Source organism: Pyrus communis, chromosome 2, assembly GCF_041283825.1.
Source record: "Pyrus communis isolate YQ-2024b chromosome 2, ASM4128382v1, whole genome shotgun sequence".
Classification (NCBI taxonomy): Eukaryota; Viridiplantae; Streptophyta; class Magnoliopsida; order Rosales; family Rosaceae; genus Pyrus; species Pyrus communis.
The window spans coordinates 8016103-8032795 of NC_142566.1; the positions used below are offsets into that span (position 1 = coordinate 8016103).

At 35.5% G+C, this 16693-nt stretch overlaps 1 protein-coding gene across 1 annotated transcript; it reads right to left on the bottom strand.

Annotated features, from left to right (window-relative positions):
- Positions 1-7645: 7645 nt before the first annotated feature.
- LOC137735397 (cyclin-U4-1) lies at positions 7646-9441 on the bottom strand. The gene is made up of 2 exons (XM_068474824.2): positions 9014-9441; positions 7646-8149 (listed from the first exon to the last, which is right to left on the bottom strand). Exons 1-2 carry the CDS (start codon positions 9346-9348, stop codon positions 7864-7866), a joined length of 621 nt encoding a protein of 206 aa, XP_068330925.2. The 5' UTR covers positions 9349-9441; the 3' UTR covers positions 7646-7863.
- Positions 9442-16693: the final 7252 nt, after the last annotated feature.

Genomic DNA, 16693 nt, shown 5'->3' on the forward strand with positions numbered 1-16693 from the left:
AGCAAACGCAAGATTAAATAATTATCGATGTCATCGAAATCACTAAAACAATGAAAAATATGAAGTCTTACCTCATGTGAAGCTTCCGAAACATCGATTTCATGTTCCATTCGTCAAAAACATTTTTTCTCAATCAACATGTTTGTAGTTTCATTGGTTAGAGTTTTATTCAACAATGGAGGGTATGAGAGTTTTGATAGTTGATAAGATAAATAATCCGCTAAAAGTGATTTGGGGTGTATTTAGAAATTTTTATTTTTTTTTAAAACCTAATAAGGTCAAAATTGTCATTGCATAGTGAGGTAAATAAGTTATTAATATTAATTTTTAATGTGGGGTGCTAATATAAAAAGTCAATTCCTTATTAGACTAAGAACAATTCTAGGCTCGGGCCAAAGTGTTATTTTGGGCCCACACAGGAATGTTTTTTGAAACTCGTATTTATTTATAGTGAATTTTAAGAGGAATAACTATGTAAAACATGTGGCCTAAAAATTTAAAATAACCGGACTGAATAATGAGTTTGGCGCACACAGTGCAATACCAGCGATAATAGTCTTCATTCAAGCATTTTATTGAACAGTTTCCGTGCAAGTTTAGATAGGTGAATTCTTGATTCTGACGACTGGAGGGGGCGACCTCCCCTTTTTGCTGTATGGGGATTCTCTCCCATCCCTTTTTCCCTCCCCTCTATCCCTTCCTCTCACAGTTTTTTTCCTTCTTGCTCTCTCTACTTTTTTCTTCTATCTCTCTCTACAGGATGAAATCTTGAGCATTCGAACTGGAGGAGAGAGAAGGGGAGAGAAAAAAAAGATGAGAGAGAATCCTTAAGATGAGAGAGAATCCTTGTCCCTCTTTGCTAGGGGTGGGCACTTGAAACCAAAAACTGAAACCTAAACAAGATTCAAGTCAAACCACACGGAATGGTTCGATTTTGCAGTTTTGAAACAATTTTAGTTTGAAATCGAACCGCAATGTGGAAAAATGGTTTGATTTCGGTTTTGAACATTTGAAACCGCACCGAAACCAAACCGCACAAAAATTATATATTTAATTTAATATCAATATTAGGTTTAGGTTCTAATTAGTTATTTTGTTCTTATTTTTAATTTAATACCAATATTTGGTGTTGGTTCTGATTAGTTAGTTGGTCCTATTTGTTTGAAGGACTGAAATCTTAGAAGTCTTGCACTTGCAGCATATAAACATAGGAAAATTGAACCGTGTATGTCTTGAAAAGTTTGGAGAAAAAAAATTCAAAGACAATGTGAGTGGTGTTAAGAAGAAACGTGAGACAAGGGAGAAGAGAACTAATGTGTAATTGAAAATGGGATATATACAGTTGTCAGGAAGGGCCATTGCAAAGTGGACAATATTGTGATATATAAGGTCATTTTCAACCGAATGAGGGTCAGAGGGTTCTCTTTAGCCTTATAGCCCTCCAAGAAATTAATATTTTAATGAACAGTAAGCCATGTTTCTTACCATCTCCAACCGAGGGGACCAAAGGGCTATAAGCCAAACATAGCCCTATGACAAAAAACCATCTCCAACCGAGGGGGCCAAATAGTCATAGGCCAAACATAATTTATTATTTTAATTGAATTACTATGGTTACTTAAATTAAACTACCTCGATAATTTTTCAAGATGAAATCTCAATAATTTTTCAGATAGGATTTCGAGTGACACGTGTTGCTAAAGTGAGTAACTCTCTAGATTTCTTGTCAATATGTATTCTCAATAATTTTTCAGATTGGATTTCGAGTTGTTTAATATTGTTTAATATTGTTTAATGTTGTTTAATATTGTTTAATGGCATAGGTAGTTATAGAAAAAAAAATATTAGAATTTTTTATTTTATTTTTAAAAAAAATTGTCCCAAAAAAAAAAATCAAATCCAAGGCTTCCTGGCATCATGCTGACGCCAGGTAGTCGTTGCAATTTAAACTTGGGCCAGCCTGAGGCTGGCTAACTGGCTCATTTGGGCTAGCTGGTGGGCCTGATTTGGAATCGGGATTACTTTTAAGCCCACAAATATTTGATTAGTAATTTAGACTTGTGCACAAAATATAAATATTTTAGTATGGTGATTATGAGTTTTTTTTTTAAACATTTAGTTAGCAAATTGTTTATAATCGAAACCAAAACTGTTTGAAATCAAACTGAATCGCAACCAAGTGGTTTGGTTCCATTTGGTTTGAGCTTCAAAACCACACCAAATCACACTACCAAAAAAAAAAAAAAAAAAAAAAAAAAAAAAAAAAGGTAGTTTCGATTTTATCTAAAACTGCACCGAACCAAACCGTGTCCACATCTACTCTTTGCTTTAGTGTAGCTTCGTCCATGCCCACAATAGGAAATAAATCAGTCATAATCGAAGGGCAAACCTCTACCTTGATGTTTTACTAAATCTTAAACCCATTACAAAAAAAACAAAAAAAAAAAAAATATATATATATATATATATATATATAATGAAGAAAGAAAAATATAAAACCTCTTATGCGTGGAATATTTCAAAAGTATTTGGCTTCTCTAACCAAAAAAATAATTTAATGACTTTATTTAATAAAAAGTATTTGAATTTTAGTGAAAAGACAAAAAATTAATATAATAAAAAAATTAAAAAGAACCTGAAAAGCTCCACCGTCCTCTCTCCCACACTTCCTCACTAGAGAGATTTTTCAATGTGAACACAAGTTGATACATACAAGTGAAAAAATACTTGTGTTAAAAAATTAACAATTTAAGCCACCCAATATTACAGTATAGTGAGATTCCTCTTCACTTGTACGTAAGCGAGCATAGGTTCGAATATAGTAAATGACGAATTCGATATCAAATTAGGTTATCCATTATGTAGCTTAACCGAACTCATCCTTCCTTTAGTGTAAATTATTATATAATAACACGTGTCGTACCATCCGTGTTCTAAGAACAATGAAAAATTTATCCCTCTCACTGTTGCCCCTCTCTCTTCACCAATCACTATTATCTGTCTCTCTCCTCTTTCACCCTTTACCATCATGTCTCTCTCCTCTTTCACCCATCATCATCATCATCATCATCATCTCTCTCTCTCTCTCTCTCTCTCTCTCTCTCTCATATGTCACTCCTTCCTCCCTCTTTCATTTTTTTTTTTTGTGATATTTAAAAATTAGTCATATTTTTTAAGACATAATAATATGATTAATTCATCATAGACCAAAATTCAACAACCTTATTATTAACAAATTTTTCACACACTTCATAAAATTTTATCAATAATAAATATTATTTGTTATCAAATAATAAATTTCTAGGAACAGTGACATTATTTTTAGTGGTCACCATTTTAGAAAGTGACACTAGTTCTAAAAACCGTGGTCACTAGTTTTAGAAACAGTGACAAAATGATACCTGTAAGATCCCACATCGTCCAGGGGAGTGATCCTTAAATGTATATTCTCATCCCTACCTAGCACGAAGCCTTTTGGGAGCTCACTGTCTTCGGGTTCCATGGGAACTCCGAAGTTAAGTGAGTAGTGCGCGAGAGCATTCCCATGATGGATGACCTATTGGAAAGTTCTCGTATGAGTTTCCAGAAACAAAACCGTGAGGGTGTAGTCGGGGCCCAAAGAGGACAATATCGTTCTACGGTGGTGGAGCGGGGCCAGGATGTGGTGGGGGCCCGGGTCGGGAACTGACACACCTTGACCGGAATCAGGGCGTAACCTTGACCGTGGTGTGCCGACGAGGATGTTGGGCACATCACCCAGGGTGACTTGTAAGATCCCACATCACCCAGGGGAGTGATCCTTAAATGTATATTCTCATCCCTACCTATCACGAGGCCTTTTGGGAGCTCACTGGCTTCGGGTTCCATGGGAACTCCGAAGTTAAGCGAGTAGCGCGCGAGAGCACTCCCATGATGGGTGACCCACTGGGAAGTTCTCGTATGAGTTCCTAGAAACAAAACCGTGAAGGCATAGTTGAGGCCCAAAGCGTACAATATCGTGCTACGGTGGTGGAGCGGGCTCGGGAAGTGATCCCGGGCTGGGATATGACAGTACCTTTTAAAAAAAAAATTAACAAACAATTAAGTGTTTTTATGAATAAAAGTTCATGAAAATATCCAAATGAATACAACAAATTGGGAAGAATTTGAATCACAAAAATAAGGTAGAGAATGATACGTATACCATATGTGTTTATACTCACACATATATCTATATCTATATCTAATATATAAAGTGAGAATGATAAAAAAGTGAAACATTCAAAATACAAAAAATTGTCCTTCAAGATTTTCAAAAATTACATTGAACCAAAAGGATTTAAGGTAATTCACCACATTTTAATTTTGAATGAATTTTAAATTCAAAACTTACAACAAAAAAAAAAAAAACAAAAAAAAAACAAAACAAAACTCCCATGTCATTTTTAATAGTTTTTTTTTTTTAAAAAAAAAAATAAAATAGTTATTTAAAAGATATAATCTAATATAAAAAGAAGAGAAATAGTATTGCTCCTAATCTAACAACATTTGACTGGATTTTCATTCGAAATTAAGACTATAGAAAAATGTTAATTAAGTCATTTTTGAAAAATATATTCAATCTACAACTCTTTTTGTTTTTGGTGAAAGGGTAAATATATTACCAATAAATAAACATTACAAACAAAGAGGCCCAAAACTATGCACAAAAGACATTGTTGACCCCACTCACAATAAAGGCAATACACACCTAACAAAGCCCAAAGTAAACAAAGTAGCACAGTAGACACAAATCACAAAACAGAAAAACCTAAGCAACTGTAGCTACTCCACTCACCGTCGAAATTCCACAGAACGAACTATAGCCATCACCTAGCACTAGCGCCTGCCATCTCACCATCATGAATCCCAAGCTTGAGCCACACCATCCTCCATAGACCACCAAAACGACGATCGCCATGGAACAAAGGAAGCTCGCGGGAAGAAAGATCCCACGAGCGACAGCGCCAACAAGGGCAAACATCAGAAAAAACCAACAAGTGTGAACACCTGAGCCAAAGCTCTACAACCCTCCCGTAGAAATGCCACTAGTCGTAGTAAAAGGAGGCCGAATTGAAGTGAGGATTTGTGGAAAAATAACGGAGCCTATTGTTGAAGATGTTAGAGAGGAAATGATCGAATGAGATGGAAGAAGTAGGTGATAAGGATGTAGGGGTCAAGATGGTGAAACTAGAGGCAAAAAAGGTAGCAGGACGATGAGAGCTTGAAGGCTAGGATGGTATGGGGACAAGAATGGGGTTGGGCTTCTGGCCAAAAACAGTAAGAAAAATGGAAAAAGGAAAACATAACGAAAACCAAGGATTGCCACTGACCTTGGCCATAGCTAAGGCCAGCGGTAAAATAGAGAATCGAAAACGAAAATCACTCACACTAAGGTGAGAAAAGGGGACTCACGTTATAGCCACGAGGAATTCATATATGCTAACACTTGCCGCTAGATTCTAACCAAATTTATGTCTGGCCGGGCAATCTCACTTAACCACTTTTTTTTTACTAATGTAGTGCAAATGCGCCAATAATATTTTGTGTGCTATTCCTATGCCTGGTGCATTTATTTATAGTAATAAAGAGGAGAGAATAACTTACTCTCCAAGTAATACAAGTATAATAGGAAACATCTTCTAGATCTCAAAGGGTTCCTAATCTATCTTGAGTTAGAATTTACATAATCACACATATGCTAATAATGTTCACAACAATTTCGTATTTTTTAGGTGGATGGTCAATAATTGTCGATTAAAAACTATGAGATATGCATGTCGTGATCTTTTTGTGTTTTTATTTTTTAGAGTATGTGCAATTTGTGTAGTGCTAGTAGGGGGGAAGTGTTTAAAAACTTAGGTATTCTGGTTGCATATCACTTCTCTTCATGTCTCTCATATCACGTGACTTGTCTTCGTCTCTCTACTCATATATATAAGTTATGTAAAAAAAGAAACAAAAGGAAAGTTGAATGATATGGAAAATGAATAGCTAAAATTGAGAACAGAAGATTTAATAGTTCTGGAAATCGAATATGATGGTTAAAAAACTCGTAACTTCAAATGCTATATAGCATTAAAGCCGGAGCAAAGAACGTAATAGGAAACTGTTTTAGGAAAGTTTTTCCCATAGTACAGTGATCCATAAGTAACGAATGAGGTTGGAATTACAAATTACAATACATCTCAGCTCAGAATTTGTTGTGTTTTACATAACAAATTCAAGATAACTTTCTTGTGATTATACAACTAGCTGGCCAAAGGCCGAGCACCGTTCGTGTCTCAATTTATAGACAAATAACTAAGATGACAAGACATGCCTGTTTCTATCGTCTTTCTCTGCACATGCCAACAAGTTGTCGTTTAGACAAAGGACATAGTTTTGTAGTCATAATGCATAACTTAGACTATCAATTTGTTCTCTTGATAAATGAATGCATATTGTTGCTTAAATTAACAGTCTAACAACATAAAATAGTAAATTAATTAATGTAAAAAAAATTATTTCGACAACAAACTTACATTCTCTTAAGTTAACTCGTCAAACGTTTACAACTGAATTGAATGTTTATCGTTTAGATTAATAGTCTTACAAAATAACATAATGTTTGATGACAAATTGTACAGTTCAGTACCAATTTTGTTGTTTTGGTTAGTGGGATCTCTCTCTCTCTCTCTCTCTCTCTCTCTCTCTCTCTCCCCCCCCCTCTCTTCCAACAGTGGCCCAGGGGTTGCACATGTTCATTGTTCCTATCTCAAGATCAATAGAACTGTCCAACAATTACAACTGTCAACACTAAATATAACTACAATAAAATTAAAACAGCACTCTTTTGTACACTATTATTCTATTATTTTTATGGTGAGCCGGACCTACCCATGTCACCAAATTAGGTTTAAAATTCACCACTCATATCCCTTCCAAATCGTGACCAAGTAAATATCAGCAAATTGCCTTGCATTGCATGGCCAGCTATGGATCTTCTGGTGGCAAACCCTAAGTTAAAACAAGAATCCTAAACATTCATGGATAAGAACGAAACGAGTATATATGATATATCAACCATTAAGGCCAATTTAGAGGCATTGCTTTCCGGACTGTAAATTCAAAGATTCATCTCAACATTCTAAAAAATCTCAACTACAAAACTAAAAAACATATGACAGCCTCTTTACATATTTAAAGGAAAATATATGGTTATTTTAGCGTACATATGTTGTAATCAGATTCGTTCATTCTCCTTGTGAATATCTTAAGAACATTTTTTTAAAAATTCATTTGATTTGGAGATGAATTAATCATCCATATGAATCAAACAATTTGACGATTCATCGTAAGGATACCACAATTATCGATTTGTTTGATACAAATAAAAGACTAAATGGTTTCTAAATTAAATTAAATCTTATAACAAATTATCTTTGGATGATGAGGATGATGATGATTAGAGAAAAAGTAGTTGCGATTATGATGTTTGTACGGTAAATAATTAAGGTGGTGCTATTCACTCACCTCTTTTTACCTTCCATACACTGTTGTTAATTTTTGTTTTTTGATATTCTTCAATTCGTTCTATCCGACAATTGAAAATTAAGAGGATGTATAAAAGTTAAAGACAAGTGTGTGGATAGCACCCTTCAGTACATATTGTTACGTCATCATGTAAAAAGTAAAAGGCATTGTCTTACAGCCAAGTATGGTCTAAAAAATCATAAAGGAAAGAGAAGAGAAAAGAAGTACACAAAAAACTAATGTTCATTTTGCCAGGCCAACAGTATAAGAAAATTACAAAAATCACTAACTCAACAACTACTTTTTGGACACCCTTTTAAGGGTTTAATGTCAAACAGCTAGCTGCTGCTGTTGTTGTTGCTGATGGGAGGTTTCATCCTCATCAAAGCACAAGTGGAGATTTGGTGATTTGCCTAAAGTAAGAGAAGAATCTGCAGAATCTAGAGGTGGTTGCAACAGAAGCATCTCTCTCTGGAGATATGAACAGTAGATGGTGAAGGTTGAGGGAGTCACATTTAAGTTGAAGCTCAAACCAAACAGGAAATCCACTTCAAGAAAATTCATCTCTATTGTGCTTATTCCTCCAACTTTTGCATAATATGCATTGTTGTAGTACCTGAAATTTCACACCAGATAAATACAATAGATATTAGTTAATTCTTCAACATAAAAAAAAATATTATCATTACAAAAACATTAGAGAAATTTTGGCTACGAGGCTTATGATACGCATATAAAGAAGACATTATTTCCTAATTACCGAGGATATATCTCCATGTGAAGTATCTCAATCATCACGTGATCACACTCATGAACATAATTGGCCAGGGATGCCCCATTTTTTTTCCCCATATTATGTTATTGACTTCATATAATCGACCAAAACTTATCAGATTAGGTCACCATGTGCACCTAGGTGGACACTCCATTTTTATAGGAAAAGCCAGGGTATCACATGGCTGGACTTAGGTGGATTTTAGAACATTGTTGGAAACTTTACAACCCAAACCAAAAGGTTATACATTTTTGTTCTGAAAATTTTCCATTTAATTAAAATGAGGGGTTAAATTCTGTCTAGGAGGTAACTGCCTCTAATTTTTTTTTTTTTTTCGAAGTAATTAAACGGTTTTTTTTTTTTTTTGAAATTATGAAGATTACTAAAGCCGGAAAGTAAGCAAAAATCCGGATCAGAAAACAGTAGTGAGAATTCTATACCACAGACACAGAACGCTTAACAAGGTAAAACCCATCAAAGAAAAACAGTGAAATTCATTTTCTTTTTTCATCTACATTCATGCATGAAGCATTCATAATATCTAAAAGTTGCATAATTTGATGGACAGGATGCAAGTGAACGTATGGCCACCAAAACAATTGCAAAATCTTTTTGAATGCCCTTATAACAGATTTATTATTTTTTTTATTTTTTTTGTCAAATAATTGTGCTCATGAGCTAGTAAAATTCAACTTCAGGACTTACATGTCATCCATGAACTTTGCAGCCACCATAACACTCGTAATCAGCAACCGATGAACGTTGAATGAGTTGATAGGCAACGAGGGTTGCCTCTGCGAAAACCGATCCAGATAAACGTACGCAACAATTAAGCAAGACGGGCTGCAATTGGCATACTTGAAAATCCTCTCTAGGTAGTTCTGTATTGAAATGGTGGGTCTAGTTAGACCATGGAAGACTGAGATTTTCTGGGGTTGGAAATGGCTGTTGAGGTCATTCGATTCCGCCACTCTTTGAACCAGAGAAGAGAGAAAAGTTATGATCTTTGTCATCACTCTTGGGTTCTCTAGCTCTGCCATTGAGATGATGACCAAACTTTTTTCCTTTTTGAAAGAGATGATGAGCAAGTTTTGGTTCTCAAGTGTTTGAATTTTTATTGGTGCTTGCTTGTGTTGGCGTATATATATATATATAAGGGTAGTTGGGAATCAGTGTTTTACTTTTGTTTTTTGTTTTAGTTTTTTGGTTAAAGAAAGGAGGGAACATGAGAGATGATAGAGGTCAAAAAGAAAGGAGGGTGAATATACATGCATACAACTAAACAATAGTCAAAAGCTGTTTTTTTAGTTTTTCATGTAACTCTATTAATTTTCTTTTGTTCTCCCATTTTTCTCTTATTTGAACTAAAAAAAACAGAAAACAAAAGCATTTGGTTAAGCCTTTTTTTTTTTTCTTTTTTTTTTCTTTCTAGAGGACATAAAACAGGTATCCTTTCCTTAGATACCAAAATGGCCGCACCAATTTGAATTACGATTATAAATGGTTCCGATTATGAGGTTTATATAGTGAAGATATGTTAATCATAAACAATGAAGAAGAAATAGATTCTCCCATAAGTGGAACACAATTATTATTCATAACTTTATATGTCCTCATTTGTTTAGTAAAATTGTGACTTGTCTCATTTTTTTTTTTTAATGTATAAGGTTTAGAATTGATCTCTAAACTTTTACTGTAGTTTCATTTTGGTCCCCAAAAAGTTTAGACTCCAAACTAAAAATCCGTTTAATGAGAATGTACCCTTTTACACCAAAGTGGCCTCAAAATTTGAATTATATATGACTGAATTTTGAGTTAATGGTGCGTCTCTCTTATTTTAAAAGGGAACCAGGCAATCCATCATTTCGGGGGTTGGGAAGACTCACATAGGCATTTCAGCCTCCCCCTGGCCACCATCATGCGATTCACCAACGTCATGAATCAAATCTAGGATGTGCCGTGTGGAATATGGGTCTGGAATTCGTCCCCAACCACTGAGTCATCCCATGATGGTTGAGTTAATGGTGGTTAAACAGTGTATTTTGTTTAGTGGGATTGTGACTTGTCAAGTATTTTTCAAACCCAAAGGTACTGAATTTTGAGTTGGGTAATGATTTTTCTTCCTTTTTTATAACCTTTACATTTCAAACCATTTAGAGAGGGAAGAAAGATTGGATTAATGGTGGATTAATAGTGTCTTTTTCTACAAATAAATATGGGATTTTTCCTGCGATTTGGTGTGACAATTGTGATGGCATACCATACCCATCATGTGACTACATGTGGGGAAATTGAGATTGTAAAATGGCCCGGGGTCCCATTTTCTAAGAGATCTTGCATCTTTGCATGTGTTGTGATTCACATGCAATTGGGTGAGTAACATGGATTCGCTCTGTTGATTTACGGCATTCATAATTTGTATATATATATTGCTACATTTGTTGCAAGCAATAAGCATGCTTAGACTTCTAAATTTGATTAGGGATTGTGGGTTGGATTTAAGATTGCATCATGTGATCGGTATCTTCGGTTAAATATAAACAATATGCTAGATTCCCTAGCAAATAATGTGTATTTCATTAGAAACAAACTACAGTCGAAGTAATGTAAATCAAGGTTAGTCAGAGCTTAAGTACTCCGTCTACCTTTCTTTTGGTGTCTCTGTGGCTAGATTAGTGATGCTTCGGTGTTGCATAACTCGTGAGGGAGCCTGCTCTGTAACGAAGCATTGCTCTGTTGTTTTTTTTATTTTGCTTTTTTGGCTGTTATATTGAAAATCTCAGTTGATAAATAAATTTAAAAAAAAAAAAAAAAAAATCTACACTCAAAGTTAGTTCAAATTTGAAACGCTATTATATATTTGATGAACAAATTTGACAACCGCTCTTATAATTAAAGTTTGCCATTGCCACAAAAACGAGCCATACGGGTCAGATTCTTGAAAAATATGTTGATAGTAAAAAAAGTCACGAGATTGGCATGGGATTGTTGTCTGTTAATCAAATAGCAGCAAAGCAAAACAAAACGTCAAAATCCATAGACGGGCAAGTTTTGGACACGTTCAATCCAGCATATATAGCTTTGAGGTATGAATATATAAATGGTTATAGCGATATGGCCGAATAAAGAACATGCTTAATCATATGCAAATGTGATATATGCCTTGCCATCTTCATTCTATGTTTATATTTTCACTATAGTAACTGTTCTACTACCTATTTAAAATTTCACAAAGTCACCTAGCCTAGCCAATATGATATGTCTTTCCTACATAAATTAATCTTTACTACGGTTAAGTGCACCCCTCCCTACGAGTATAGATAATATTGTTTGTTTAAAATAAAAATAATAATAATAATAATAATCCCACAATCTTACACGGTCCTTATAAGTGGTGGATTGTTTTGGTAGATATGACATTTATTTCTCCTCAATCTAATGTGTCTCAGGTTTAAACATTTTCTCTCCCCTATATCGACTTTAAAGTAGTCGCACAAAATGAAGGAAAATATAAAAGGAAAATTAATGAAAAATGTTTGAAAACTTTGAGTTTTAACGATAAGGACAAAATAAAGGTAAAATGAATATTATCAGGATTGAATTTTTAGTGTAAAAATGTGATTTTTCGTTAAAGTGAACAGTACCAGGAGCTTTTCTTTAAAGTTTCCAAATATAAACTTATGCGGTACTGCATCAATGCTAAAATAAAAATGCTGCAGAGTTCAAATACTAAATACCAGGTAAAACGTTATGGGAAAAGAAAAGTTGTATTGTATAACATTGTCATATTATAGTGATGATGCATACAAATTTGTGTGTGTGGAACAAAATTATTAATAAAATACATGCATACATACATATATACATTCTAACATCCCACATCATCCAGGGGAATGATCCTTATATGTATATTCTCATCCCTACCTAACACGAGGCCTTTTGGGAGCTCACTAGCTTCGGGTTCTGTAGGAACTTCGAAGTTAAGCGAGAAGGGGGCTAGAGCAATCCCATGATGGGTGACCCACTGGGAAGTTGCTCGTGAGTTCCCAAAAACAAAACCGTGAGGGAATGGTAAGCCCAAAGCGGACAATATCGTGCTACGGTGGTGGAGCAGGCCCGGGAAGTGATCCGCCCCGGGCCGGGATGTGACAATTTACCCCCGTTAGGGGCCCGACGTCCTCGTCGGCACACACGCGGTCAAGTTAGGCTATGATACCAAATTGTCACATCCTATCCCGGGGCGGATCACTTCTCGGGCCCGCTCCACCACCGTAGCACGATATTGTCCACTTTGTGCTTACCATTCCCTCACGATTTTGTTTTTGTGAACTCATGAGCAACTTCCCAGTGGGTCACCCATCATGGGATTGCTTTAGCCCCCTTCTCGCTTAACTTCGGAGTTCCTACGGAACCCGAAGCTATTGAGCTCCCAAAAGGCCTCGTGCTAGGCAGGGATGAGAATATACATATAAGGATCACTCCCCTGGGTGATGTGGGATGTTACAATCCACCCCCTTTTGGGGCCCGACGTCTTCGTCGGCACACATGCGGTCAGGGTTAGCCTATGATACAAAATTGTCACATCCCCGCCCGGGGCGGATCACTTCTCGGGCCTGCTCCATCACCGTAGCACCATATTGTCCGCTTTGGGTTTACCATTCCCTCACGGTTTTGTTTTTGGGAACACACGAGCAACTTCCCAGTGGGTCACCCATCATGGGATTGCTCTAGCCCCCTTCTCGCTTAACTTCGGAGTTCCTACAGAACCCGAAGCTAGTGAGCTCCCAAAAGGCCTCGTGCTAGGTAGGGATGGGAATATACATATAAAGATCACTCCCCTGGGTGATGTGGGATGTTACAATCCACCCTCCTTAGAGGCCCGACGTCCTCGTCGGCACATACGCGGTCAGGGTTAGGCTATGATACCAAATTGTCACATCCCACATCACCCAGGGGAGTGATCCTTATATGTATATTCCTATCCCTACCTAGCATGAGGCCTTTTGGGAGCTCACTAGCTTCGGGTTCCGTAGGAACTCTGAAGTTAAGCGAGAAGGGGGCTAGAGCAATCCCATGATGGGTGACCCACTGGGAAGTTGCTCGTGAGTTCCCAAAAACAAAACTGTGAGGGAATGGTAAGCCCAAAGCGGACAATATCGTGCTACGGTGGTGGAGCGGGCCCGGGAAATGATCTGCCCCGGGTCGGGATGTGACATACGTATATATAGATATATATATATATATATATATTTTTTTTTTTCAAGGGATTAACTGTAACATTTTCAAATTTTATAGTATTACGCTAATTCAATCGGTTCATTTCCAATTCATTTTCTAACACATGTTTTACACCAACTCAATGCATGGAATGCTAGCAAAAGAATGAATGAATAAATAAGAGATGCTTTTACAGCCACTTAATACTATGGTCTAGTAATATTTTTCTTCACTTGTAAGTAAGAAGACTTAGATTCAATTCTCGCCAAAGGCGAAGTTGAACCACATTATTATGGCAAACCTATTGTAAGGTTTAGCTCACTCCCTCACCCCCTTAGTGTAGATACTATCGTTTGTTCAAAAGAAAAAAAAAGAAAGATGCCTTTACAATAGTTTATATGTTTGTAAGAATATGAAATGAGACGGGGTGTTTTGGCATTGGTATTGGAGTCCAATTGGTATAAGAAAACCTTATAAGAATTGATGAACTACTCCTTGTTAATTAAGGAGTTAGTTTCATGTTAAAACTGATATAGGAAATACAAACAGTTTCCTATATGGATTCTAATAGGGAATCCTTATTATAACATAAGAAGGGTTATACACACACACACACACACACACACATATATATATATATATGTTGATCTCTGCTCTCACAGATTATCGCTCATTATTAGAACTAAGCCTTATTCTTAGTTTGGAGCAAACAACAATCTGACAGAGAGGAGAAGAATCACAGTTTGCAAGTTTTGGTTTTCTGCATTCATGGCTTCATTTGGTGCAAGTTCTTCAGGTCAGTATGCAGCAAGTTTTTATTGGTTCGAGTTTTGTTTATTGCTTGGTTGTGATTTGAGTAGCTTAATCAAAGTAAGTGGTATAAATGTAAATTGGTCTCATGCTAAAATAAAGGCTACCTTTGTATATGTAGATAATATCCAAGGTACAGCAAAGATCTTCTGTTTTGTAGACAATCTAAGTTCTCACATTCCGGCATGTTATCCCTTCATATATATAAATATAGACAATCTAAGTTCTCACGTTCTGGCATGTTATCCCTTCACACACACACACACACACATATATATATCACCTTACGTAATACCTTTGTCCTTATAAGCAAGCACATATATCATCTACAGTACTCCACTAGTACCTTCTCCAACCTGTTAAATAATAATTCTAATTTTTTCTAGTTTTGAAATTACTCTGATAACAAATATTGGGATTGGACCATGTCTGCCGAACAATCTCAATAAAAAGGGACATGTTGTATCCGTATCGGATGGATTTAAACATACGACCAATCAATTAATAGTCAACTACTCTACCATTGAGTTATTGAGGAATAATGGATGAGCACGCACTTTTTGTACATGAATATGTGGAGCTCATGGTCATTCATGTACAAACATTTCTTAGGTTATTAGTAAAATTGCAAGTACATAATAACCATCTTACGTGCGCGCGCGTGAGCACGCACTTTTTGTACATGAATATGTGGAGCTCATGGTCATTCATGTACAAACATTTCTTAGGTTATTAGTAAAATTGCAAATACATAGTAACCATCTTATGTGCGCGCGCGTAATAATGTCTATATATATCCCCATGTTACTCGACCACTGATCATAATAATGTCATACTACACAATTATACTTGCAATCGCCAGAGTAATAGATGTTAACGAATTAGTATCTCTAAAAGTTTAAGCTGTCGGGAAATGAATCAACTATGTATTTCAAGTTTATGTACGAAAGTAAAGTAGGAGTGAGAAGGCAAAGATTTCCAAATGCCAAGCTGGAATCGTGTACTTATAGAGTTATGTTGGAGTTTAACCTGAGCAAAACATGTTTCACTGAAAGTAGTATCTCAGCATTTGTATTGGGATCATTACTCGGTAGCCTTGTCTATTGCATCCCAAACCCATGTGCTGTTCATGTTATCCGTCCCTCCAAAAAAACAAAAAATAAAAACCCAATTTACATTGACGTCGTTGCCAGCATAATTTGGCATAAAAAAAATGAATAATCGTTTTGCAATTGGAAAATAAAATGGAAAATTTAGATCAACCCTACTAAAGTGTATTTAAACTAACCTAAATAATAAATTAATTTAAATCAAATTAAACTCGCAAGCGCACAAATCAATTGTAGTAATATATGCAAGTATGAGGTCGATCCCATATGGATTGCTCTAACATCAATTTAACCAATTAATCACGCTAGACTTAATTAAACAAACAAAGGATAGATTGAATTGAATAATTGATTAAGACTAAAATTAACAAGAAAACAAAAGACAATTAATTAAAACAAACACACGACACAAGAAGAAATTAAGAAACAATGGAAGTCTAAGGTTATGAATCCACCAACAACAATCCTATTTACTTTTCCTAGAGCCAACTACTATCCAATTACCATGCCAATGTTAAGGGTTATTCTTTCTAAGGTAAGAATTAATCCGTAGCTAGGCATCAACTCTTATATCTCTACATAATAATTATATCCTATTGGTTAGGCATACAATTAAACACATAAAAACCCATTAAGCATAGAAGAATCATGTCAACCAAGTAGGACTAGCTTGATATCGGTCATCCTCACTAGTTTGTCTACTCTTCTTAATCTTAGTTCCAATAAACCTAATTGATTGGTCATCCTCATAGATTTATCTAAATATCTAGATGCAAAATTCCTAAAGGTGATCAGTCATTAGAAACCCGAATTTAGAATAAAATACCCAAAAAGAATAAGAATATAACATGGCATATAATGATATAATTGGATAATAATTAACAAAGTAATAATTAACCAAGTACTTCGCAAATATTCATGTCATGGTTTCATCATAAACCTTAGAAAATAATTCTGTTACGCATAGAAATAAAAATAAAAGAAAGATAGAACCTGGAATCTATAGCAAAGCACGTCCCTAAGCTCTTCTTCACTTATTGCGGAGATGGTGAATGGTAGTATGGTGTGGGTGATATGGGTATGAGGGGGATGATTGATATGTTCGAGAGAGCTTAGGGCACTTGTTTATACTAGAAAAACCCAAAAAGTTCTAGGAGAAACTCTCCTAAATAAAACAAACTCCTAAACAATTAATGACACAAACTAGGAAAGGGAAAACAACTTATGCGGGATTGATTTATAAAACTGG

Excerpts from the sequence above, each read along its gene's own strand:
- LOC137735397 (XM_068474824.2), bottom strand. The coding sequence starts at position 9,348 with ATGGCAGAGCTAGAGAACCCAAGAGTGATGACAAAGATCATAACTTTT. Across the intron at positions 8,150-9,013 it reads GCAAAGTTCATGGATGACAT|GTACTACAACAATGCATATT; the intron begins GTAAGTCCTGAA and ends GTGAAATTTCAG.